Raw genomic sequence first — 24,771 nt, 5'->3', positions numbered from 1 at the left:
ACCTAGCTATGCCTTCAGGTATTCTTTTCAATTGAGGATTCAAACCAAGCACCCTCTCAAAATACTGAAAGTGACCATCTCTGAGATATTATCTCTAAGTTTGGATCTCCATTGCAAAGAGCATCTGGTGAGCATTATTTGCCTGTTTTATGCCTCACTTCATGATATGTCTTCATTTCACCTACTGCGTTCTCAAATTTGATTTTGGAATTTTGATACCTTGTATGGTGAGTTCTTGCAAAATATTAATTTTTTCCAATAAAAACGGTGACTGGCTTTCAAGGAGATGGTACTTGGGATGACCATGGTGATGTAAGAAGCTGAAGATATCAACAAAAAATAATTTGTAAAAAAAATGTTGTGTGGCCACCATTGTAAAGCAAACTCAGTGGTTGGTTTAGTTAGAACTTGGAGAGTGGCTCATCTGGATATTCTGTAGGTTGATGGGTTCATTCCACAGATTTGTTCCAAACCCTCAGTACTATAAAAGATTAGAAATACTGTACTTTAAAATGAGAGGTAGAGGTGGGAGGTGTAGTGAGGAGAGTGGAGAGGAAGAGAAAGGGTATGGAGAGATGAAGAAGAAGAGAGGATGAGAGAAAGGAAGGTGGAATAGAAGAAGAGGAGAAAATTAAAAAAAAGGGAAGGGACGGTAGAGAGACAGAGATGGACAGAGACAGAATTAGATATTTCAGGGGAAGCAGGGACCCATTAACAGGACAGCTGTGCAAAGGAAAACAGAAGCAGAGGAGAAACAATCCCTGAAATATCAGCCCTTTTCCATCCCAGGGGTTGGGTACCCTTGGGCACAATCCTCCTCTCCACACTGAGATGGCCAACCTGGACTCTTTATCCAGGTAATGCTGACCAAGTTCACAGGCTGTTCCTTTCACTTTTGCTGCTCTTATCCACTATTGAAAAGCTATATCCACCACTTCTTTCCTACCTTTCTCCACCAGTTCTGCACCTTGCCTCTTCCATTTTCACACTGGAAATAGCCCAGGTGGTGAACACATTGGACAAGCTAACTCAGGCCCAGCTTAAACTGTTCAAAGTTTACCTGATTTACTGGAATTATCTCACGGGGATCAAAATCACAATGCAGGACCTGGAATTGGCCTCCACATCCTCCACCTTCGCTGATCTGCTACTGAATGTATATGGCAAGGTTGGGACTCGCATGCTCTTACTCAGGAAGATCCTGGAAAGTCAACATCTGGACCTGGTAGCTGACTGGGGTAAGGTGGGGTTGCACAATCTGCGCTCCCCTCCCTCTGCAGGAGGAGTTGCAACCCTCCAGACTTCCATTGCACCAATACCCTCCTCCCATGTCCCACCCCCTATAAGAATAATTAGATTTGACTTTACTAGGCTCTTTAAATCATCTTATTATCTGTGAGCCTCAGTTCAAATCCTGCCTCAGACCCTCAGACATTTGACTTTTACTAGCTGTGTGACCTTAGGCAAGTCATTTAACCCTGATGGTCTCTCATCCATCTCCAGTCACCCTGATTCATATCTGGTCACTGGATCTCCAGAGGAGAAAGTGAGATTGGTGATTTAGCACAGCTCCCCCTCACTCAAATCCAATCCATGCACTTGTCATGACATCACAGCTCTGATGTCATGGTCTTCTTCAAAAATGAAGGACAGGGTGGCTAGGTGGTGTAGTGGATAGAGCACCAACCCTGGAGTCAGGAGTACCTGAATTCAAATCCATCCTCAGACACTTAATAATTACCTAGCTGTGTGACCTTGGGCAAGTCACTTAACCCCATTTGCCTTGCAAAAACCTAAAAAAAAGGACAAACATTTATAAGTGAAGCTACTGTTCCATGTTTTCTTAACCCCATTTTATAGAACAAATTCAGGCTTAGAGGAGGGATGACTTGCCTTTTTATCATCACAAGGCTAGTTAACTATAAGACCAGCTTAATTTGCTAAAAAAAAAAAGATTTAGAATACAGAGCTTTATATATACCCCCTCCATCCTCATGCTGCCTGACTCCCAGCTATCACCCAGATAGAAAAGATGGAGAGAGTTTTTAATAGATCAGGAACTGAAATAGACATTGGGAGCATTGGTTAGAAAGACGAGAATGTGAAACAACCAAGACAGGAAGCCAGATGGTACTTATACTTACAGAGGTAAAAGTTACTTAGCTAGTTAACAGAATTGAGGTGCTCTGACTTCTAATCCAGGTTCTTTTTTGAATAACAAGACACCCAAATGTTGAGACCAAAACATCCATGCATTGAAGATTCATTTTGATAATTCCATAAATTCAGGGTCACATCTCCCCACTCTGATTTAATTACAAACCAACAGATCTTAATCAGATTCCCTTTGTTCAGTTCTATAATAAACAATATGCTAGAAAGGATTATAATCTATCTGATCCCTAGAGTTTATCCCTAATCTTTTGGGATCACTGGTTTGAAAATTCTCCCATGATCCTTTCCAATACTGATTGTAGAGCTCAAGCATGTTGCATTGATGAGATTTGCAAATGTTTAAGAGTATTTTTGGATGGTCTCTAATGTTCTAAGTTGTTTCTAAAACCACATTATGATGTTTATTAATGTTCACACAGTTCCCTGGCTCTTCTCCTCAAAGGACCTTGTCCACACCAAGATCACTTGGTCACTGAGGCAAAGTTGGTGATGACTCAACCAACCTTGGGGCAGAACACTACTAAGAAGCAGGCCATTAATGGAGCAAGACAAGAAATTTTAAAGGGTCAGCAGGACTTTGATTTCAACAGGCAGTACAGGGGGGAGTTTGTTGCTATGAGATAGCCATGTAGCCTTGGTGGAACTGTGTATGTGGTTACCCAAAATGTATATAGAAAAGCTCACTTAGGGGACATTAATGTATGATAATGATATTGCAATTAGCTTGATTTCCTCACAAGTTCATTCAAAGGATAGCAAAGAAGGGTAGAGCATATGTGTGGCTCTAGGGAAATATCCATTCTGGGATTTATGATCCAGGATCTAGGGTTAACATCCTGGTGGTGCTGTTTTCTCAGGTCAAAGAAGGAGTTAGGCCAAGATGTGCTGACTATTCAGTTTTAATGGGGCTCTAGGAAGGTGTCAGGAAATTTGGACTGGGCTATGAACTCTAGGATCCAATCAGCATCTATTATATGTGTGTGGCAAAAACTATAAATCCCAGCATTGTAGAGAGTCATATATCTGTTATGTCTCCCATTAGAATGCAAACTCCTTGAGGGTAGGGCTCTGTTCTGGCTTCTCTATCTTTGGGTTTGGCCCACAGCAAGTGTATCTGCTTGTTGACCATAAGGAAGAGCTTTGACAATATAAATGGTCCCTGCCAGCTTGCTTCATTTATTCAATATGTGTGTGCTAGGAAATGGACTAAAACCAGTTTATCTCTTCCCTTCAAGGAGCTTTTATTGTAGGGAAAACATTATTGACAGAAAAAAATGATATAAAAAAAGTACGAAGTCATTTCTCAGAGGATACGAATGAGTTGGGGATCAGTTTGGGAAGAGATGATATTATTCAGGGGATCATTCCCCACTCCCATTTCTCCACACCAAAGCAACAAATGAGACTCACTGTGGTTAGCTAAGGGCTTCTATTAATCAGAGATTTTGAATAGCCCTGGGGAGAAGGCCTCTACCAACAAAAGAAAGGGGATGGAACCTTGTGTAAGGACCAAGCATGTCGGTATGACTGTAATAGAGAATGGTGGATACTTCTACACATGAAGAAACTGAGTCTCAGCTTGATGGACTTGCCTGTGATTACCCAGCTAAGAATTGCCAGTGGTGGGATTCAAACTGAGTTTTTCCTTACTACATGTTCAGTAAGCTAGGCACTGTATCATCTTGTACCTTGGATTTGCATTTGGGTTGAACTTTAAAAGAAAGATAGAAATTCAGGAGAAGAGAAGCCGGAGAGAAGATATGTCACTTTGACTTAACAACAAGACAAGAGCAAGGAGCACTTGCAGAGAAGAGCCCAATTAGTGTGTTGTATGGGGTCCAAGGTGAAGAAGTAAAGGTGATTGTGGAAGACAACTATCTCCATACTCAGGTTGGAATTAGCGGACACTGTTTTTGAGGAGGATTCCCTTTAAGAATTATCACCAGGTCTGGGCAGAAATATCTCTGTTTCAGGACATGTTGCTGACTTGTCAGTGTATTCTCAGTTCTCATTATTCTCTTTCTCTCTCCACCAGCTCCGGATCCTCCTTCCTCTACCTTGGAGAGCTTCAAGGCCCAAGTGGAGAGCACACTGGACAAGTTGACCCAGGCCCAGCTAGAAATGGTTAAGAATTACCTGATTTACTGGGGTTACCAAATGGGGGGTAGAATCAAAAGGTTGGACCTTCAATTGGCCTCCACATCCTCCACCTTGGCAGATCTGCTGCTGAAGACATACAGCAGGATGGGGACCCGCTGGCTCTTACTCTTGGCATTCAATGATTTGAAACGTCTGGACCTGGCATCTGACTGGGGTAAGATGGAATTGCACAAGCAGAGCTCCTCTCCTCTTGGGGGTTCCTGCCCTCCTACCCTCACATAGGAATAATCCAGGCTTGACCTTCACTGGACTCTTTAAATTGCCTTATTTGTGAGTCCCTATAGCTCCCTAATAAACTAAACTATTATTCTAAGTATTCTCAATTCCATTTTGCAAGTGGACAGACTGAGGGCTCGGGCATTAAGTGATGTACCTATTTATGGTTATAAGACAAGTTAGTTAACAGGTCAATTTAATTTTCATAGTTAGTTAGATTCAGACCCAGGTTTGGAATCCAAGCTTTAAATGTCCCCTATCACCTTGCTGCATAACTGTCAAGATGTCATCAAATAGAAAACATGGAGAGAATTTAAAGAAATCTAGAGTCTACATTGGTATTTGGAGATTCAGTTAAAAAGATTTGAACCTGGAACAACCAGGAGGTCCAGACAGTCAGATGAAGACATTGATACTCCCAAAGTTTACTTCATTTGTATAAGTAGGGAGCTAGGACCAAATCTAACGTCCTCTGGCTTCCAATCCAGGACACTTTTTAGAATACCATGACTCTCAAGTGGACCAAAACATGCATAGACTGAAGCTTTATTTGATAACTCCATAAAAGGTTATTCAAGGGACATCTCCCCACCCCCTTTAATTGTAATTCCATAGGTCTTTGCTAGATTCCCTTTGATCAGCTATAAATAAAGAAGGGTGCTAGAAAACTGAAGGCATTTATATCTACCCTGATCCTCAGATCCCTAGATCCCAAATATTTGTGGTTCCATGGTATGGAAGATTGCTAACAATTCATTCCAGTACTGATTGTGAGAGATCAAGTGTGTGGCATAAAAAATAAATACCAGAATTGTATAGAATTTTTGGTAAGTTGTATCCCCCTTAAAATGAAAGCTCCTTGAGGGCAGGGGTTCTGTTCTGGCCTCTCCTTATATCTTTGGCTTTCAACCCAGGGCTTGGCCCAAAGCACATAGTTCCTGATTGTTGAGCTTAAGGAAGGACCTTGACAACATAAATGGTCCCTGCCAGCTTGCTTCATTCATTCAATATGTATGTCCTTGGGATGCCAAATTAAAACCAGTTTAGTTTGCTGAAGTGGATAGAACACTGGTCCTGGAGTCAGGAGGATCTGAGTTCAAATTTGACCTCCAACACAATAATTGCCTAGCTATGTGAGCTTGGGCAAGTCACTTAACCCCATTGCCTAAAATAAAATAATAAATAAATAAATAAATAAATAAGCTTAACTTCTAGAAAAACAACATTGAGATAGAAAAATGAAATAAAAATATATATAGTCATTTCTGAGAGGATACTAACAAGTAGATGACCAGGATGGGAAGAGATAATATTATTTAGGGGACTATTCCCTCTTCCCTCTCTCAATCCCAGTGCAACAAATGAGGATCACTTTGGTCAGCTAAGGAAAGTAGGAAGTTATGAAACGTAAGTTATGAATAGACCTGGAGAGAAAGCCTGTGTCAAGACCCAGAGACAACATGGAATCATGTATAAGGGCCAAGCAGACAAGTATGGCTCTAATATGACTATATGAAAAACTGAGTCTCAGGGGAAGAGACTTGCCTTTGATCATCTACCTAAGAATTGCCAGTGGTGGGATCCAAATTGAGTTTTTTCTGACTACAAGTCCAGTAATCTAGAACACTCTACTATCCTGTGCCTTGCAGTATGCATTTAGATTGGGATTTAAAAGACTGATAGAAAGCTTGTCAGTAGACAAACTTTAGAAGGGAAGGTATCTCAGGTTGAAGCAACAGCATGAGTAAGAACAAAGATAGTTTGCAGAGACTAACCCAATTAATATATAGTTCAGAGTTCAAACCAGGGTACCAGGAGATGAAGCTAGAAAGGGCAGATTGTAGATGAAGATTTTATCTCCAAACTGTTTGGAGGTAGTGGATACTTTTTTTTTTTTGAGGACCATTCCCTTTCAAAATTATCACTTATAAGAAATCATATGAGATGGGATTTCAGAAAAGCCTGGAAAAAAAGCCTGATGCCGAGTGAATTGGGTAGAATACTACCCATATACTACCCATACACTAACAATAACACTGAGTGATGCTCATTGTGCTTATAATCAAAGACAATTTTAAAAGACTTGTGATGGAAAATACCAACCATATCCAGAAAAGAAACTATGGAGTTTAAGTGAAGACCAAAGCTCATAATCTTCAATTTTAAAAAGTTGTCATATGTGTCATATTTTCTCTAATATTTATAACTCCATAAAAGGTTATTCAAGGGACATCCCCCCCACCACTTTCAATTACAAACCAACAGGTCTTTACTAGATTCCTTTTGATCAGCTAGAAATTAAGCAGGGTGCTAGAAAGTCAAAGGAGTTTATATCTACCTGATCCTCAGATCCCTGGATCCCTAATATTTTTGTCTCCTTGATATGAAAGATCTCTAACAATTCATTCCAGTACTGACTGTGGATCCAATTCTTCTCTCACAATATATTCAACATTGATCAATGTTTAGCATGGTTACAAATATAGAGCCTATAACAGATTACTTTCTGTCAGGGGGAGAGAGGAGGGAAGAGAGGAAGGCAGAACAATTGTAAAACTCAAAGCCTAGGGGAAAAAATGATTGGTAAAAAGTACTATGGCACAAAGTTAGAAAAATGAATAAATAAAATATTTAAATTTTTGATAAAAGAATTATTACCTGGTCTGAACAGAAACATCTTTGTATATGGACATGTTGCTGACCTGTCTGAATATGTTCAGTTAGAGGGTCAGGCCCAAACAGAACCTGATTCAGAGATCTGACAATGGCCCCACTGCATCTTGGGATTCTCCAGTCCCATCTCGATGAAAGAAGTAAGAGAAGTCTTGTCCCCTTATTCAGTAGCTCATATTTTCTTGACTTTAATTTAATTTTTCCAATTACATGCAAAGGTAGTTTTCACCATTCATCCATTTATACATTTGTGAGTTCCGCATTATTCTACCACCTCCCTTCTCTCCTTTCTCCCCATGGCAGCAAACAATCTTATATAAACAATCAATTCTGTTTAACATAGTTCCATATTAGTCATGTTGTAAGGAATTAGAACTAAGGAGGAAAAAAGGCACCATAAGAAAGAAATAACAAAACATAAAAGAAGTTTTAAAAAGTGAGTATAATATGCTTTTCTCTATATTCAGCCTCCACATTTTTTTTCTAGTTTAGTTCCCTAGTTTAGAAGCCATCTTCCATAGTTAGTCTGTCAGGATTGTCTTTGATCACTGGACTGCTGAGAGGAATAGCATCTATCAGAGTTGATCATCTCACAATGTTGTTGTTAATGGGAACAATGTTCCCTTATTGGAGTTAAAATAATAAACAGTATCTAGCTAAAACAAAGAAGAAGCATTATATGTATTGGGAATAAACTTGGAGCATTTCCAATTACACTGGCATGAAACCAGGATGCCGACTATCACCATTAATATTCAATATAGTTTTAGCAATAAGTGAAGAAAAAGAAATTGAAGGAATTAAAACTGACCATGAGGAAACAAAATTTTAATTCTTAGAGAACCTAGAAAATCAGCTAAAAACCTACTTGAAACATTTAACAGCTTCAGCAAAATAGCAGGATGTCAAACCCAATTAAATTGGACCTCCTTTGTACAGAGCATCCCTTGATGACACTGGTAAGCTCCATTTGTCTGTCTACCACATTGTTGATTTTGATTTTGAAATTCTGTCACCTTGTGTTGTGAGTTTTTGAAAAATGTTTTCCAGTAAAAAACAAGTGGGATGCCTTTCAGGGAGATGGATATTTGGTACAACTGTGATGAAGCTGAAGATATCAGTAAAAAAAATTCATAAAAATGCTATGTGACCAAAAGTGTAAAGCAATCTGAGTTGATGGTTGTGTAGTATTTGAAGAGTGGATAAAATTTCAATATTCTGAGGGGTTAGGGAATAACTCGATAGCCAAATTAGTGCAATGATTCATTTTGAAGATTTGTCCCACCTCTCACCTGCAGACCCCAGCAGTCCCAATGACAACTCTGAAGATACTCCTTGCCCAGACCCGGCCTGGCCTTTCTATTCCAAGGAGGAGTTGAGGAAACTGGATGAGGTGACTGAAGCCAACCTGAACAAGCTCCCCCTTTTCATGAGATACTTTGGGGAGGAGTACGAAATCAGGAATCAGGACCTGGAAAAGATTTCCAAGACTTCTGCATTGGAGGATCAGCCTCCGAAGTCTTATGGTGGGACACTGAGTTTTAGGGACTTTTTGCGTATATTCCCACCAGTGAAGAATATGGCCCTGAAGACCAATTCTGGTAAGGTAGCACTGCATCCTCAGGGCTTTGCTCCTCCTGGGAAAGGAAATACCCCCCCCCCCCACCGCCCAGGTTTCCCTTGCAGTAACAATCTCATATCCCTATCTACCTTCCCCATAAGTATAATCTCCCCTTTTGACTGTTTCCCATCTCTTTAAATTATCTTCTCAATTGTGAGTCCCACGTGTGACCCCTGGTCAATTAAGACTCTGATCCAGGTATTCTCAGGTATGGTTTACAGACTAACAAACTGAGGCTTAGAGGTTAAGTGATAGTTAGTCAGAGGGCTAGTAAACTAGCAGGCCAGTTTAATTTGCACAGCTAATGGGAGTCATGTCTGCCTCACTCTCAGATAAAAAAAAGATGTATAGAGTTTATAAACAGTTAAAAAAATAGGAGCTGAGATTGGAATTTGAGGTAGCAGTTGAAAAGAAATGGACTTTGGGGGAGGATTCTGGGAAGATGGCTAAGTAGGTCAGAAAATTTCCAGTTTTCTTCTACAAACAAGGTGAAAAAGAAATGAATTCTCACTGCCTGACTATGTAGGGGTATTAGGGACAACTATGATCATCTAAGAAGGTGAAGCTATTAGTAAAAATGGTCATGCGACTACAATTATAAAGGAAGTTGGTAAGAAGAATTGGTAAAACAAATATTCCGAGAGATTAGGGAATAATTCAATGATGAAAATTCATTCTACAGATCTATCCCATGATATAAAGATTAGCAATTCTGTACTGAATGAGAGATAGAGGAAGGTGGCGATAGCGGAGGAGAATGGAGAGGAAGAGTCTTGAGACGGGCAGAAAGGGCAGGTGAGCAGGAGGGGAGGAAAGAAAGGGAATAGAGAGATATAGGAGAAAGGAGGGTAGAGGAGAGGAAGAGGGAGAATGAAGAGGGAGAAAGAAAAAAGATGGAGAGAAATAATCAGAGAGACAGACTCATAGCAAAAGTGCTACCCATGGGCAGGACAGACCCACAGAGGAAAACAGAGGGGAGAAGTGAAGCAATCCCTGGCAGGCCTTCCCTATCCTGGGGTTGTTTCCCTGCAGACTCGGTCTTCCTCCTGGCCCTGGAAGTCATCTTGGGCCCTTTTGTGAGGCAGCACTTAGCACCTAAGTCCAAGGGCAGGCCATTTCACTTTTCCCACCAGGGTATGCTAGTTCAGAGATAAACTCACTCCTCCCATACCTCTCTCCCACAGCCCTGAATGATCCCTCCACCACTATGGATGAGTTCAAAGCTCAGGTGGTGAGTAGACTGAACAAACTGTCCCAGTTCCAACTGATAGTATTCAAGTCTGACTTGAGTGACTGGAATTACCTGACAGGGCCCAGAATCACAGAGCAAGAACTAGAGTCAGCCGCCACATCCTCAACTCTGGCCAATCTGCTGTTGATGCAACTTGGTAAATACAGGACTCCCTCATTCTTACTCATGGTTCTCCTGGATATGCAACGTCTGGACCTGGCAGCTGAATGGGGTAAGATAGTGCTGCACAGTCAAAGCTCCTCTCCTCCTGGGTTGCGGGAAGAGTTCTGTCATCCAAGCTTCCCTTGAACCTATACCCTTCCATATAGGTATATACCTTTATATACCCCCACAACCTACCCTCCCATAAGAATAATCAGATTTAACCTTCACTGGATTCTTTAAATCATCTTATTGGTGAACCCTAAGAGCTCCCTGGGAAGCCAAGCTACTGCTCTAGGTTTTCTTAGCTCCATTTTACAGATGAACAAACTGAGGTTAAGAACTTAGATGACTTGTCTATTTATGGTCACAAGGCCAGTTAGCTAGCAGGTCAGCTTGCTTTGCAGAGTAGGTGAAAGTCAGATACAAATTTCAAATCTAGAGTTTTAAATGTCCTCCATCACCTTGCTACCTAACTCTCATTTGTCATCCAGAGGGAAAAAAATGGAAAGAATTTTAAAATATCTAGGGCTTAGATTGACATTTGGAGATTCAGGTAAAAAGATTAGAACTCGAAACAATCAGGAGCTACAGAAAGCCAGATGAGGAAATGATGTTTAACTTGTCCAAGATCACTTAGCTAGGAAGTAAGGAACTAGGACCAGAGCTGAGGTATTCTGATTTCTAACCCAGGGCTCTTTTTAGAATACTGTGGTGCCCAAGTATGGAAATAAGAAATATCAATAGAATAAAGATTTATTTTGATAGCTCCATAAAAGGTTATTCAGGGAATATCTCCCCTCTTCCCTTTCAAATCTAATACATATCTTTACTAAGATTCCCTTTGTTTAGCTTTGAACTAGGCAGGATGCTAGTTACCTGAAGTTTATAATCTAACTTATCCTTAGGTCTTTTGGGATCATTGGCATAGATGGTCTCCAACAATAAATGATCTGGTTAGGTTCTTGTTACTCTACAGCAATAGAGACTTTCCATTTTGAGGAACTTTAACAACATTTGTCATAAAAACAAAGGTAAATATGTAGATCTAGGAGTCACCTGCACCAGGACCATGATATAATTAATAATTAATGAAGTTACCAGAGGAGAGAAAAGGAGCTATACTGGGGTGGGTGGGGGAATCCAGCAATCAGATAGGGAGTAGAGAGAAGAGATTCCAATGAAGAGCTTGAAGACATTTTAAAATTCTTGAAGAAGGAAAGGGCACAGTTTTCTTTTGTAATAACTCCCCATGCTTGTTCCTAAGTTGTTCACGTCTGAGTTCATTGCAGATGCTTATTAGAGCCTTGGTGTTTTAGAAGATTTTCTATCAAAAAGGACTTAGGAGCTCGTGGATAGATAGATAAATATTTATGTATTACTTACTCTGTGCTAATCACTCTGATAAGAATCCAAGATCTTGAGGTGGCTAGATGGCACAGTGGATAGAGCACTGGCCCTGGAGTCAGGAGTACCTGAGTTCAAATCCAACCTCAGACACTTAATAATTACCTAGCTGTGTGGCCTTGGGTAAGTCACTTAACCCCATTGCTTAGCAAAAACCGAAAAAAAAAAAGAATCCAAGATCTTACTGTTAGAAGGAAAAAAAAAAAAGACAATCCCTCATTTCAAAGAGTTTCCATTCTAATGAAGAGAATAGTGGTACCAGAAGAGCCAATCCATATAAATAAGCTGAAAAGGAGAAAAGTCTGGAGAACAAAGAATGGAATTGGGAGGAGTCTTATGGTCAGAGCCAGAATCTCAGGAGATCAGGAGAGAGGGCTGTATGGTAGAGGCATCACTAGAGAAAGAATGCTTCCAGAGGAAGGGTATGAGAAATGATTACAGATGCATCAGCAACACTTTGCCTCTTTGGAGAGTTAACTCTGGCTCTTGGAGTTAAGCAACAGGAAAAGGGCTGAGCTGCCATCACCTATATTGCCATTCATTTCCTCCCTCCTAGTAAATCAGGTGCTAATCAGAATTTGATTTCTGTTCAAGCATCCAATTCTGCTGCCATTCTGCTTTTCAAATTTATTGTAGTTGGATATCCCAGGGCATCCTTCAGCCTCCAGCTCAGATTCTTTGTTCTTATAGCTGTTCCTGCTAACATCCTATATTGTTTAGGAAGACCCTGAGCTTAGTATTACTTATAAAATGCTAGAATAACATTTTTATCTTTGGGGAAAAACATTACATTTGGAAGCACACTAATTTTTGGATGAAGGAAGGGTCATCCCAAGGAGATGCTAATAAGAGATCTATAAATAGGAAACATAACCTTAATCTCTCATTCATCTCCTCTGTCCAAGGAATTTAGAGAGCAAATGGTCTGGCAGTGCAAGAAAGAGGACCCCAATAATACCAGTTTGCACTTGTGATGGTGAGTTATTCCCTAATTCCTCAGAATATCCAAATTGACCCAGTCTTCAAGTCTTAAACGAACCAATCAGCTTTCTTTACACTTGTAGTCTTCCAACATTTTTAAAACTGAGTTTTTACTGATATCTTCAGATTGTTAAATCATCATAATTGTCCTAAGTACTCACATCCCTGGAAAAATTATATATTATATATTATATTTGGAAGAGCAACACAAGGGGACCAAATTCCAAAATCAAATTCCAAAATGTGGTAGACATATTAACAAATATCTAAAATTGGAAAATGGAGCTCACCAGGGTCTTCAAGGGATGCTATGTGCAAAGCAGATGCAAACTTAGAGATGACCTCTCAGGTCCTTTATCTGAGAAATCTGGGAGAGGATCCTGGGTTTGAAGTCTCTCAGTTAAAAACAATGCCTGAGGAGACAGCTAAATGAAACAATAGAGGTTTAGCCCCCCAATCCAGAGGAATGCAGTTCAAATCCCTGAATTTAAATGTTACCTCAACTACCTAACTGACCTATAATTTCTTCCTACTTCACATTTCCTCCTCTATCACAGATCATAGGGCCCTTATAATATTTTTGGACAGTTATTGTGGCCAAAAAGTTCACCAGCTTGCAGCTACCCTGAGTATAAGTCGCTCTGAACTTTAGCTAGTCCTCACCAAATAGACATCCAACAAAACCATCTCCCTGCCCAGACCCAGAACTTATTGAGTGGGTTGAATCTTCCAGGGCCTGTATTCCACTAGAATAGAAACATAAGAACTTGGGTGGGGAGACTTCAATTATCTGTAGGTTATCTAAAGAAAAATGGTGTCTGGTAGATAATGGTCAGGTTAAGTACTGATGAAAGATAAGGTTGAGAGAAACAACCAACCTTGTGGAAGATCTTAAATGACAAATTGAGGAGTTTAGACTTTATTTGATGAGGCATTGAATGTTATTAGGCATCATAGAATAGTCCTACACTCACATTTTAAATTATTTTTAAGATGAAATGCAAAGAGATTGAATGACTTGACTTGAGTCACAAAGGAACTCTTTTTGGAGGCAGTGGAATTAAGTGATTTGTCCAGGTCATACAGCCAGTAAGTGTTTGAAGGATTTTATTCAGGTTCTCTGGACTGGAGTGTTAGTCCTCTATCCATTTGGTCACCTAGCTATACCTTCAGATATTCTCTTTTTTTAAGTTTTTGCAAGGCAATGGGGTCAAGTGGCCACACAGCTAGGTAATTACTAAGTGTCTGAGGCCAGATCCGAACTCAGGCACTCCTGACTCCAGGGCCTGTGCTCTATGTCCTGCACCACCTAGCCCCTCCCAGATATTCTTTTCAACTGAGGATTCAAACTAAGGATCCTCTCAAAGTCCTGAAAGTGTCCATCCTAGAGGATAAGGGACCTGAGGAGTCATCTCTAAATCTGAATCTTCTTTGTATAGAGCATCTGGTGAGCATTATTTGCCCGTTTTATGTCTCACTTCATGATATTTGTTAATTTTACCTACCACATTCTCAAATTTGATTTTGGAATGTTGTGACCTTGTGTTGTGAATTCTTGCAAAATACTATTTTTCCAATAAAAAAAGATGGGATGGCTTTCAAGGTGATAGGCACTTGGGACTACTATGATGATGTAAGAAACTGAAGATATTAGCAAAATCTTAATTTTTAAAAAATATTGTGTGACCACCATTGTAAAGCAAGCTGGTTGGTTTAGTTAGAACTTGGAGAGTAGGACAAATTTGGATATTCTGTAGAATTAGGGAATAACCCCATGGCTATATCAATGACAAGGATTAAATCTTCAGATTTGCCCCAAACCCTCAGTAATATAAAGTATTAGAAATACTGTTCTTTAGAATGAGAGATAGAGGTGGGGGTGAGAGAGGAGAATGGAGTGGAAGAGAAAGGGTATGGTGAGAAAAGCAGAAGAGAGAACAGGAGAAAGGAAGGACAGAATGTAGGAAGATCTAAGGAGGAAAGGGTAGGAAGAAAAGATGAGAACAAAAAAGTGAAGGGGAGGTGGAGAGAAGGAGAGATAGAGAAGGACAGAGACAGAGAACCAGGTTCTCAGTGGTAGCAGGGACCCATCAACAGGACAGATGCAGAGAGGAAAGTAGAGATCAGAAGAGAAACTATCCCTGATAGCCCTTCCCCATCCCAGAGGTTGAGTACCCTTGGACGTGAATTGCCTTTCCACCTGGGACCGTCAACCTAGACTCTTTATCCAGGCAATGTTGTACAGCCAGGTCATGGGCTGTTCCTTTCACTTTCATCACTGCTATCCATTAGTTAGGGGCTATATCCTCACCTTCTCCCCCATCTTTCTCCACTAGCTGAGGACCGGATTCCCTCTTCCTTTCTCACCTTGGAGAGCTTCAAGACCCAGGTGGTTAGCACACTAGACAAGTTAACCCAGGCCCAGCTGAAACTGTTTATGGTTTACCTAATGTACTGGAATTACCTGATGGGGCCCAGAATCACAGAGAAGGACCTTGAATCGGCCTCCACATCCGCCACCTTGGCTGATCTGCTACTGAAAGCATATGGCAAGACTGGGACCCGTATGCTCTTATTTGGGAATATCCTGGAAAGTCAACGCCTGGACCTGGTAGCTGACTGGGGTAAGATGCTGCTGCACAATCAGAGTTCCCTCTCCTTCCCCAGGAGGAGGGGTTCCCCACTCTGGGCTTTCATTGCACCAATACTCCCCTTTCCCCACATCCTACCCCCATAAGAATAATCAGATTTGATCTTCTCTGGGCTCTTTATATCATCTTTTTATTTGCGAACCTCAATTGTTCCCTACTCAGTCAAGCTGTAGCTCCATATTTTCTTAACCCATTTTACAGAACAAACTAAAACTTAGAGGTTAAGTGACTTGCTATTTATGATCACAAGGCTAGCTAGCTAGAAAATCAGTTTGAGTTGCATAGCAAGTAAAAGGCAGATGCAAGTTTAGAATCCGGAGTTTTATATGTCCCCATCAATGTTGACATACTCCCAGCTATTACTCAGATAGAAAAGATGGAGAATGTTAAGAGATCAGGAGCTTAAATTGGCATTTGGAGCACTGGTTAAAAAAACTGAAAACTTGAAACAACCAGGAGGTTCAGGAAGCCAGATGGAAAAACTGATACTTAAAGAGGTTACTTGACTTGTCTACGATTACTTAGCTAGTGAACAGAATTGAGGTGGATTGACTTCTAATCTTGGTCCCTTTATGAATACCATGACACCCAAATGTTGAGACCAAAAATATCAATTCATTGACGATTCATTTTGATAGCTCCATAAAAAAATTATTCAGGGTTATATCCCCTTACCCTGTTTCAATTAAAAGCCAATAGCTTGTTATTGAAATTCCCTTTGTTCAGCTCTACCCTAAATAGCTACACCTGAAGGGTTTACAATCTAATTGATCCTTGGAGTTTATACTTTTCTTTTGGGATCATTGACCTGAAAGTTCTCCAACATTCCATTCCAAAACTGGTTATAGAGATCAAGTGTATTACATTGATGAGATTTTAAAATGCTTGAGAGTGTTTCTGTCTAAAGTCTTAAGTTGTTTCTAAAACCAAGCTATAGTATATATTAATGCTCACACAGCTACCTGACTCTGCTCCTCAAAGGAGGCAGGGTGCTGACAAACTCTGTGGACCTTGTCCCCAACAAGATCACTTGGTCACTAAGACAAAGTTGGTGATGACTCAACCAATCTTGGCCTTAGACACCTTTAAAGAGTATCCCATTAATGGAGCAAGACAGGGATTTTTAAAGGGTCAGTGAGACTTTGTTTTCACAGGCAGGGCAGGGGGAGTTTGGTGCTATAAGGTGGTCATGTGCATGTGGTTATCCAGAAAAGCCCACTTAGGGGACATTAATGTATGATCATGATATTGCAATTACCTTGAAAAGTTCACCCAAAGGACAGCAAAAAAGGGTAGTGGGCACGTGCTGCTCTAGGGAAAGTCCCTTCTGTGATTTATCATTCAGGGTCCAGGGCTAACATCTGGTGATAACTGTTTTCTCATTGGCTGGCCTAAGGATGGATTAGGTCAAGGTGTACTTGCTACTCAGTTCTAATGGGGCCCTAGGAGGGAGTCAGGAAGCTTGGACTGGGAAATGAACTCTAGGATTCCATCAGCATCTATTATATACGTGTGTGGCATAAAGTATAAATTACAGGATTATAGATAGTCATATGTCTGTTGTGTCTCCCATTAGAATGTAAGCTCCAGGGGCAGCTAGCTGGCACAGTGGATAAAGCACTGGCTCTGGAGTCAGGAGTACCTGGGTTCAAATCCAGTCTCAGACACTTAATAATTACCTAGCTGTGTGGCCTTGGGCAAGCCACTTAACCCCATATGCCTTCCAAAAACCTAAAAAAAAAAAGGTAGGGCTTCTATTAATCAGAGGTGTTGAATAGCCTCAGTGAGGGGGAGGCCTGTGCCAAGACCCAGAGAGGAGGTGGAATCTTGTGTAAGGACCAAGCATGTCAGTGTGGCTGTAATAGAGAGTGGTGGATACTAAAGGTGTTACTATTTTCATTTTACATGTGAAGAAACTGAGTCTCAGCTTGATGGACTTGCCTGTGATCACCCAGCTAAGAATTACCAGTAGTGGGATTCAAATTGAGTTTTTCCTGACTCTATGTTCAGTAATCTAGGCACTGTATCATCCTGTACCTAGGGTTTCTGTTTGAGTTGGACTTTAAAAGCTAGAAATTCAGTAGAAGAGAAGTAGTGGAGACAATAACTCAGATTGAGGTAACAATATGGTTGATGGTTATAGATAGTTATTATCTATGCTTATCATTTTAAGGAACACTCCATTTATTCCTAGGCTCTCTAGTGTCTTTAATAGGAGTGAGAGCTATATTTTGTCAAAATCTTTTGCAGTATGTATTGGAATAATCATATGATTTCTGTTAGGTTTTTAATATGAATAATTATACTGATAATTTTCCTTACATTGAATCAATCATGTATTCCTGATATAAATCCTACTTGATCAGAGTGTATTAAACTCATGATAACTTGCTATAATCACTTTGCTAATATTTTATTTAAACTTTTTTCATTCATATTCATTAGTGAATTTGATCTATAGATTTCTTTCTCTGTTTTGACTCTTCCTGGTTTAGGTAACAGCACCATATTGGTGTCATAGAAGAAATTTGGCAGTATTTTCTCACCTATTTTTTTCAAATAGTTCATGTAGAACTAATTGTTCCTTGAATGTTTGGTAGAATTCACTTGTGAATCTATCTGGCCCTGGAGGTTTTTCCTTAGGGAATTCATTGATGCCTTGTTCAATTTCTTTTTCTAAGATGAATTTATTTAAGTATTTAATTTCCTCTTCTTTTGACATGGGCAGTTTTTTTGTTAATATTCATCCATTTCACTTAGATTGTCATATTTATTGATATACTGTTAGGCAAAATAGCTCCAAGTTGTTACTTTAATTTCTTCCTCATTGGTGGTGAATTCATTTTTTTTGCATTTTTAATACTAGTAATTTGTTTTGTCTTTCTTTTTTTTTAATCAAATTAATCAAAGATTTATCTTTTTTCATAAAACCAACTCTTAGTTTTATTGATTAGTTCAATAGTTTTCTTTCTTTTGATTTTATTAATTTTTCCTTTGTTATTAGAATTTTTAATTTAGCATTTCATTGAGGATTTTTAATTTGTTCTTTCTCTAATGTTTTAGTTGCATGCCCAATTCATTGATCTCAATCTCTATTTTATTTATGCATGCATTTAGAGATATAATATTTCCCCTAATAATTGCTTTGGCTGTATCCCACAAGTTTTGGTATGTTATCTCCTTGTTTTCATTGTCTTGGATAAAATTATTAATTATTTCTATGATTTGTTGTGACACTCATTTTTTATAATTAGGTTTAGCTTCCAATCAATTTTGGGTCAATCTCTTCATGATTCTTTATTGAATGTGATTTTTATTACACCATGATTTTAAAGAATGCATTTTCATATTTCTGCATTTGATTATGAGTGTTTTAAGCCCTAAGACATGGTCATCTTTTGTGTGGGTACCATGTACAGCAGGAAAAAAGGTATATTCCTTTCTATCTTCATTTAATTTTCCTCAGAGATATCTAACTTTTTTAAATATTCCATTCAGCTTAACTTCCTTCTTGCTCATTTTATATTAGATTTATCTAATGCTGAGAGAGGGAGATTGAGGTCCCCCCCCCCAGTAAGCTGTGTTCTCTATGTCTTCCAGTGACTCATTTAGCTTCTCCTCTAAGAATATGGATGCTATACCATTTGGTGAATGCTTGTTTAGTACTGAAATTACTTGTCTATGGTACCTTTTAGGAGGATGTAATTTCCTTTCTTATCTCTTTTAATGAAATCTATTTTTGCAATTGCTTTGTCTGAGATAAGGATTACTACCCCTGCTTTTTTTCACTTCAGTTGAAGCATAATAAATCCTGATCCACTCTTTTACCTTTACCCTGTATATAACTCTCTGCTTTAAATGTATTTCTTGTAAGCAGCACATTGTAGGTTTCTGTTTTTTAATCCATTCTGCAATCTGCTTCCATTTTATGGGAGTATTCATTCCAATCACATTCACAGTAATAATTACTAACTCTGTTTGTACTTTTCTTCCCTCCCTTCACCCTATCCCTCCTCACTAGTATTTTGCTTCTGAATACTACTTCCCTCAATCTGTCTTCTATCAGCCACCCTCCCTTCTTTTCCCTCTTTTCTCCTTTTTTCTTCCCTCCTTTCTATTAGTCCCTCCTTCCTTCCCCCTCCCTTTCCCCTCCTAATTCTTAGAGGTAAGATAATTTCTTTTTTTTAAGTGGAACATATGATTTTATTTAAACCACCACCTTTTGTTTTAAAAGAGAAACAAAATCAGGATAATGGAGAAGAGGGGAGTAATGTTTGGAACAATATAGAACACATGGAACTTTTGCATTGATAATTTATACTTTTTTAAAGTTTATTATATAGCTACCAAGTGGGAAGTAAATCTTCAAAATGTACAATTTCCTTTAGAGAAGTTTCAGAACTGATTTGCATGAAAAACTGTAAAGAAAGTAGTTGGAAAGTCCATTCATAAGACTTTTATTCCACTTACATCAACTTAATATTCATGTTCTTAACAATTATGCTTGGATTGTTCATGAAAATTTCATAAGACATTAAACAAAGCTAGCCATCATCTCAAGTTATTTCCCTGTTAACTATTTTTACAGCATATGCATGTTAGGTAAGTATCAAATCACAAAAGCAAAAAACCTAAAAATAAGTTAAATACATGGTTTTTTTGTTTTACTGCTGTGCTTGATATACAGTGACTTTATGAATATCAAGCAATTTATTTTTACTGCATCTTTACTTGTACATTTGTTCTTAGATTGCCTAAACCATTTAAATACAAATAAAATGAGTGTAGCAAAAATAATGAAACCAAGCAGTAGGTAGCTTTACAAATAATGGAGTGTGAACCATTTCTGCCCTTCTCCAGAGTAAATTGACTGGGTTAAAACTTTGTCTTAAGGAACGTTTTTGCAACTGCAATCATAAAGGTGTACATGTTGAGACTGTGTATTCCACAGATACACATGGTATGACATGTAATATCTATGGGACATGTTTCTACCACAGCCATGAGTACTCCAACCCTAAAGTACCCACAATAACTACACGTGTAACTGGCACCAATTATCCCTTTTTATCCCCCCTTCACCCACCCTGCCCATGACAGGCCAATATGTAGGCAGTTTTCTTTGCTTAGACATGGAAGCTGTTTTAACACTGGCCTTGTGAAATCACAATGTACCAAAAGTACTATGCCAAACATGTAAAACATGTATAAAAATTCCATATCCCCATATTGGGCATATCAGATGAAAACAGATAACTCCCCAAATGTTAACTGGCTCTACTCCCCTAATATTAAACATAAAAACTACATAGGAAATATAGAAATCCAAAAAGAAGTAATATAAACCTGTCATAAATCATAAAAAAAACTATTTGTGGGACAGCATGGATGACTAATGGTCTACTGTGTAAATTTTAGAATGAGGCAGACAAAAGTTGGAAGGCTGGTTATTTTCCCCTCCTTCTCCTGCTTCAGCTTCATCTCCTTGGGTGTTCAATGTCCACAATGTCAAGTTGTCTCTCAGTAATTGCATTATTAGTGTGTTGTCTTTGTATGATTCTTCACTTAATGTATCAAGTTCAGCAAGAACTTCATCAAAAGCTGTCTTTGCAAGGGAGCAGGCTTTCTGTAGAGAGTTCAGGATCTCATACTAGAACACAGAGAAGTTCAAGGCCAGAGCCAATCTTATAGGATGCTTGGGTGCATCTCCATTTTGCTGATTTCAAATGCTTCTTGATATGTTTGCTGTGATTGATCCACCATTCCTTTCTTGTCATCACCAGCAGCAACCTCAGCCAAATAACAGTAGTAGTCTTCTTTCATTTTCAAATAGAAAACTTTGCTTTCTGCTTGTGAAGCATTAAGAATCAAGAACTTTTCCAATAGAGACAGTACATCATTGCAGATATCTTTTAGTTCAGTCTCAATTTTCTCTGTATTTTTGGACCATCTGCTGTTTTTCTCTCAGCACCTTCAGTTTTTTGCTCAATACTTGAAACAACCCTCCAAGATGACCTCTGGGACCTAAGACATTTTTGTAAGCAACAGAGAGAAGATTCCTCTCCTCATTGGACAATTCAGCTCCTTGTTCAGTTATAGACTTCATGCAGCCTGCCGTGTTATCATATCTCTCAGCCTGCTCAGCCAATTTGGCCTTCTGCACCAGTTCATTTTTATCCATGACTGAATGTTCCTCTGCAGTAGTACTACATGCTTGCTTAATTCTGGCAGGGCCCCCAACATCTCAGTCCTCCCTGGGTGGGGTGAGAGAGGGCTTGGTCCCCCCTCCCGCTGCCGCCATAGCACCTGCCCCGAGTCGTAAAATAATTTCTAACCCAACTGAGTATATGCATTATTCCCTCTTTAAGCCAAATTTGGTGAGAACAAGATTCAAGCACTTCTCACCCTCTTCCTTCTTTCCCTCTGCTGCAGTAAGTCCTTTGCATCTTTTAAGGTCATGTAATTTATTCCATTCTGCCTTCTCCTGCCTCCAGTCTCATTATAATCCCCATCTTTTTAATGTCTTAATTAAAAAAAATCATTTCATGAAATCAAATTATGTCTATACCTTTATCCTAAGTAAGTTTCCCTAATAGAGTTGCAATTCTCAAGAGTTTTGAGAATTTTCCTCCCAGGTAGGGATATAACCAGTTTAATCCTATTGCTTAGCAGATTTTTTTTTCTTTTCCCTTTTTCATGTAATTCTTGAGTCTTCTGTTTGAAGATCTAAGAAGTCTTTCTGGGCTGGAGACCAATTCATATTCTCCTCCATAACTTCACATGGAGCACCCTTTCTGCCCTCCTATTCAGAGCTTGTGTTTTTTCTATTCTTATCTCCCAGGTAACTTTCAATGAACCTTGCTTTTCTCTGGCCTTTCTTATTCATTTTTGAGATTTGTTACTTATCCCAAGGTTCTTGTATTGGAAGAGGAATTTGCTTGCAGACCTTCAGTGTTGAGAACCTTAGAGGCTTGCTAACTGCCTTGGGCTGGCTATATTTGAAACTCCTGTGGGTTGCTTAGTGGACTGACTGGTAAGGGAAATTTGAGGTTCTTTCTCTCAGCTGTCTGTGCTGGGGATGTCAGTTGTCCACTCGACTATAGTGGAAATGCCCAGATTGTCATTTTTTGTGACTCTCATCCCAATGTTCTTGTTTTATTCTCTGGCACCAAGTTAGCTCCTCTCTCTCTCATATGTATTCTAACAAGTTGGGTTGACTGAGTCCATTTATCCAATTGTATCTCAAACCTGAGAAAGTCTGAAGTCTATTGTGGAAAGGGGATGTTGCCTGAAGCTATCTCTGGGTTATCTAGAAACAGCCCAGTCACTGGGTGAGGCTGGGCAGGGTGGAAATGCCAGGGGTTCTCTCTCTGCATCTGACAGTTAACACTAGGGAACTCAGCCACCCTGAGCTGTTGGAAAAGGTAGAACACCTGGAGCCATCTACAGGCTATTTATGCCAGGACACCAGGCCCTTCTCTTGGCTTAGGAACACCAGAAACTCACCATCAGGTTTGAACCATCCAGACCAGCCATAGAAACTGAATATGGGTCCTAAGCATTGGTGCTAGAGATTTTCCATTGTCCTGGAGCCACCCATAGCATAGTCAAGCACTAACTCCAAAGCATCCTCTTACCACAGTTGAAGATATCAGGTTGGTTGCCCCACTTTACCCAGCTAGGAAATGAAAGAAATGAAGGAAGGAATGAAGAAAATATTTGTAATGTAGATCGAACTTAAAAGTGTGTTTAGACTATAATCATTCCCCTCTCCGACCCTCGGCGCCCCCCAAGTGTGTAGTTGTTAAAAAGTGATGGCAAATGTCACCTGAACTCAGGTCTTTTCATTCCAAACATCTGCTGCCATGCTGCTTTCCAAATTGAGACAGACTAGGTATCCCAGGGTATCCTTCAGCCTTCAGCTCTAATTCTTGGTTTAATTTATTCTTCCTACTCTTGACAACATCCTAAATTGTCTAGGAAGACCCTGAACTCTGTTTTGCTTGTAACATACTTGAAGAACATTTTTATTTTGAAAATACTATTTTATTTAGATGAAGGAAGGATAGTCTATTAACTAAGATTTTTGTAAACAGAAAACACAACCTTGATCTTTCATTTATCTTATATCTGTGGACTTTGGAGGACTATGGCATGGCAATGCCAGGATGAGTACTGTTTGGGGACCTAATAATACCAATTTGAACAAAAGAAGGTAATGTGAACATCTGGCTTTCTGCCCTAAATGCTCTTAAGGAGAGGGGACCTGTTATAGAAGGAAAGAATGATGGCTATGCAGTCAGGAAACCTTGGGTAGAATACTATTTATGGGACCATATATCTAGCATTGGAAGACACCTAAATTATGCCTTTTCATTTGACAAATGAGAAAACTGAGAACAAAGAATTTCAAATGACTTTGGCCAAGACCTCAAAGTTAACAGAGGACACATTTGGGGTTTAAAATCAAGTCCTCTTGATTGTCTTTCCATGGTGCTTCACTGCCTTCCTCAAGGAACTCAGAAAAATACTCAATAATGAACTCCCCACTACTGCCATGAGAGTATAGTGAAAAAAGTGCTCTCCCAACCACTATTTCAAGGGTCTAATCCTTCCCCTTTTATAATCCCTCTTCTATCGTAGATCACATCCCCCTTACAAAATTTTTGAGGGTGATTGTGGCAGAAAGTTAATCACCTTGCAGAATGAAGATGTCTCTCCAAACTTAAAGTTTGTCCTCATCAAATAGGCATCCAATAAACCTCTTCCCTTATCCAGACTCAGGAACAACATGAGATCTCTTGCAGGCTGTCCATAGAAAGGTGATCTGGTTGACAGATGGATGTTCAGGTTAGCTACTGATGAAAGGTAATGTTGTGAGGAAGCACCTTATGGAAGACTTTCAATGTCAGATTGAGGAGTTTAAACTTTATTCTATGAGCCACGGGATGGATATTGGCATCACAGTACAGTCCTACTCATCTTTTTACTCGTTTTGAAAATGAAATCCAGAGGGATTAAATTACTTGCCTTGGGTCACACAGGCATTTTTGTGACTTGTAAAGCTTACCTGGAGAAGAGCCAGTAGGTGCCCTCTGGACTAGAAGACTACAACTCTATCTATTGTGTCACCTAGCTGTGTCTTCAGGTATTCTTTTCACCTGAAAATTTGAACCCAGGGTCCTCTCTAAACTCTTGAAAGTGACCCTCTCAGAACATATGGACCTGAGAAAGCATCTCTAGGTTTGGATCTCCTTTGTACAGAGCATCCATTGATGACTCTGGTGAGCACCATTTGCCTGTTTTATGCCTCACTATATGATATTTGTTCATTTCTTCTTCCACTTTCTAGAATTTGTTCTTGGAATTCTTTCACCTTATGGTGTTATTGGTGTCACCAATTTAAGACTGACAGGCCTTGAAAGGTGAAAGAACTCACATATAGCCCTGGGATTTTAAAACTGCTCAGGAAAGTGTACAGATTAAAGTCATTT

The 24,771-nt window shown here is 39.4% G+C and overlaps 1 protein-coding gene and 1 pseudogene across 1 annotated transcript in view; one reads left to right on the top strand and one right to left on the bottom strand.

Moving 5' to 3' along the window:
- LOC141494563 (uncharacterized) overlaps nt 1-24,771 on the top strand; it is a 68,296-nt gene that overhangs the window by 25,197 nt on the left and 18,328 nt on the right. Inside the window, exons 7-11 of the mRNA XM_074195901.1 lie at nt 960-1,238; nt 4,211-4,489; nt 8,523-8,825; nt 10,030-10,308; nt 14,963-15,250. Coding sequence (XP_074052002.1) covers nt 960-1,238; nt 4,211-4,489; nt 8,523-8,825; nt 10,030-10,308; nt 14,963-15,250 — 1,428 coding nt within the window. The remainder of the gene's footprint in view (nt 1-959; nt 1,239-4,210; nt 4,490-8,522; nt 8,826-10,029; nt 10,309-14,962; nt 15,251-24,771) is intronic.
- Nucleotides 20,670-21,458, bottom strand: LOC141493533 (14-3-3 protein zeta/delta pseudogene; annotated as a pseudogene).

This window comes from Macrotis lagotis, chromosome 7, assembly GCF_037893015.1.
Source record: "Macrotis lagotis isolate mMagLag1 chromosome 7, bilby.v1.9.chrom.fasta, whole genome shotgun sequence".
Classification (NCBI taxonomy): Eukaryota; Metazoa; Chordata; class Mammalia; order Peramelemorphia; family Peramelidae; genus Macrotis; species Macrotis lagotis.
This window is presented reverse-complemented; position numbering and strand designations above follow the sequence as displayed.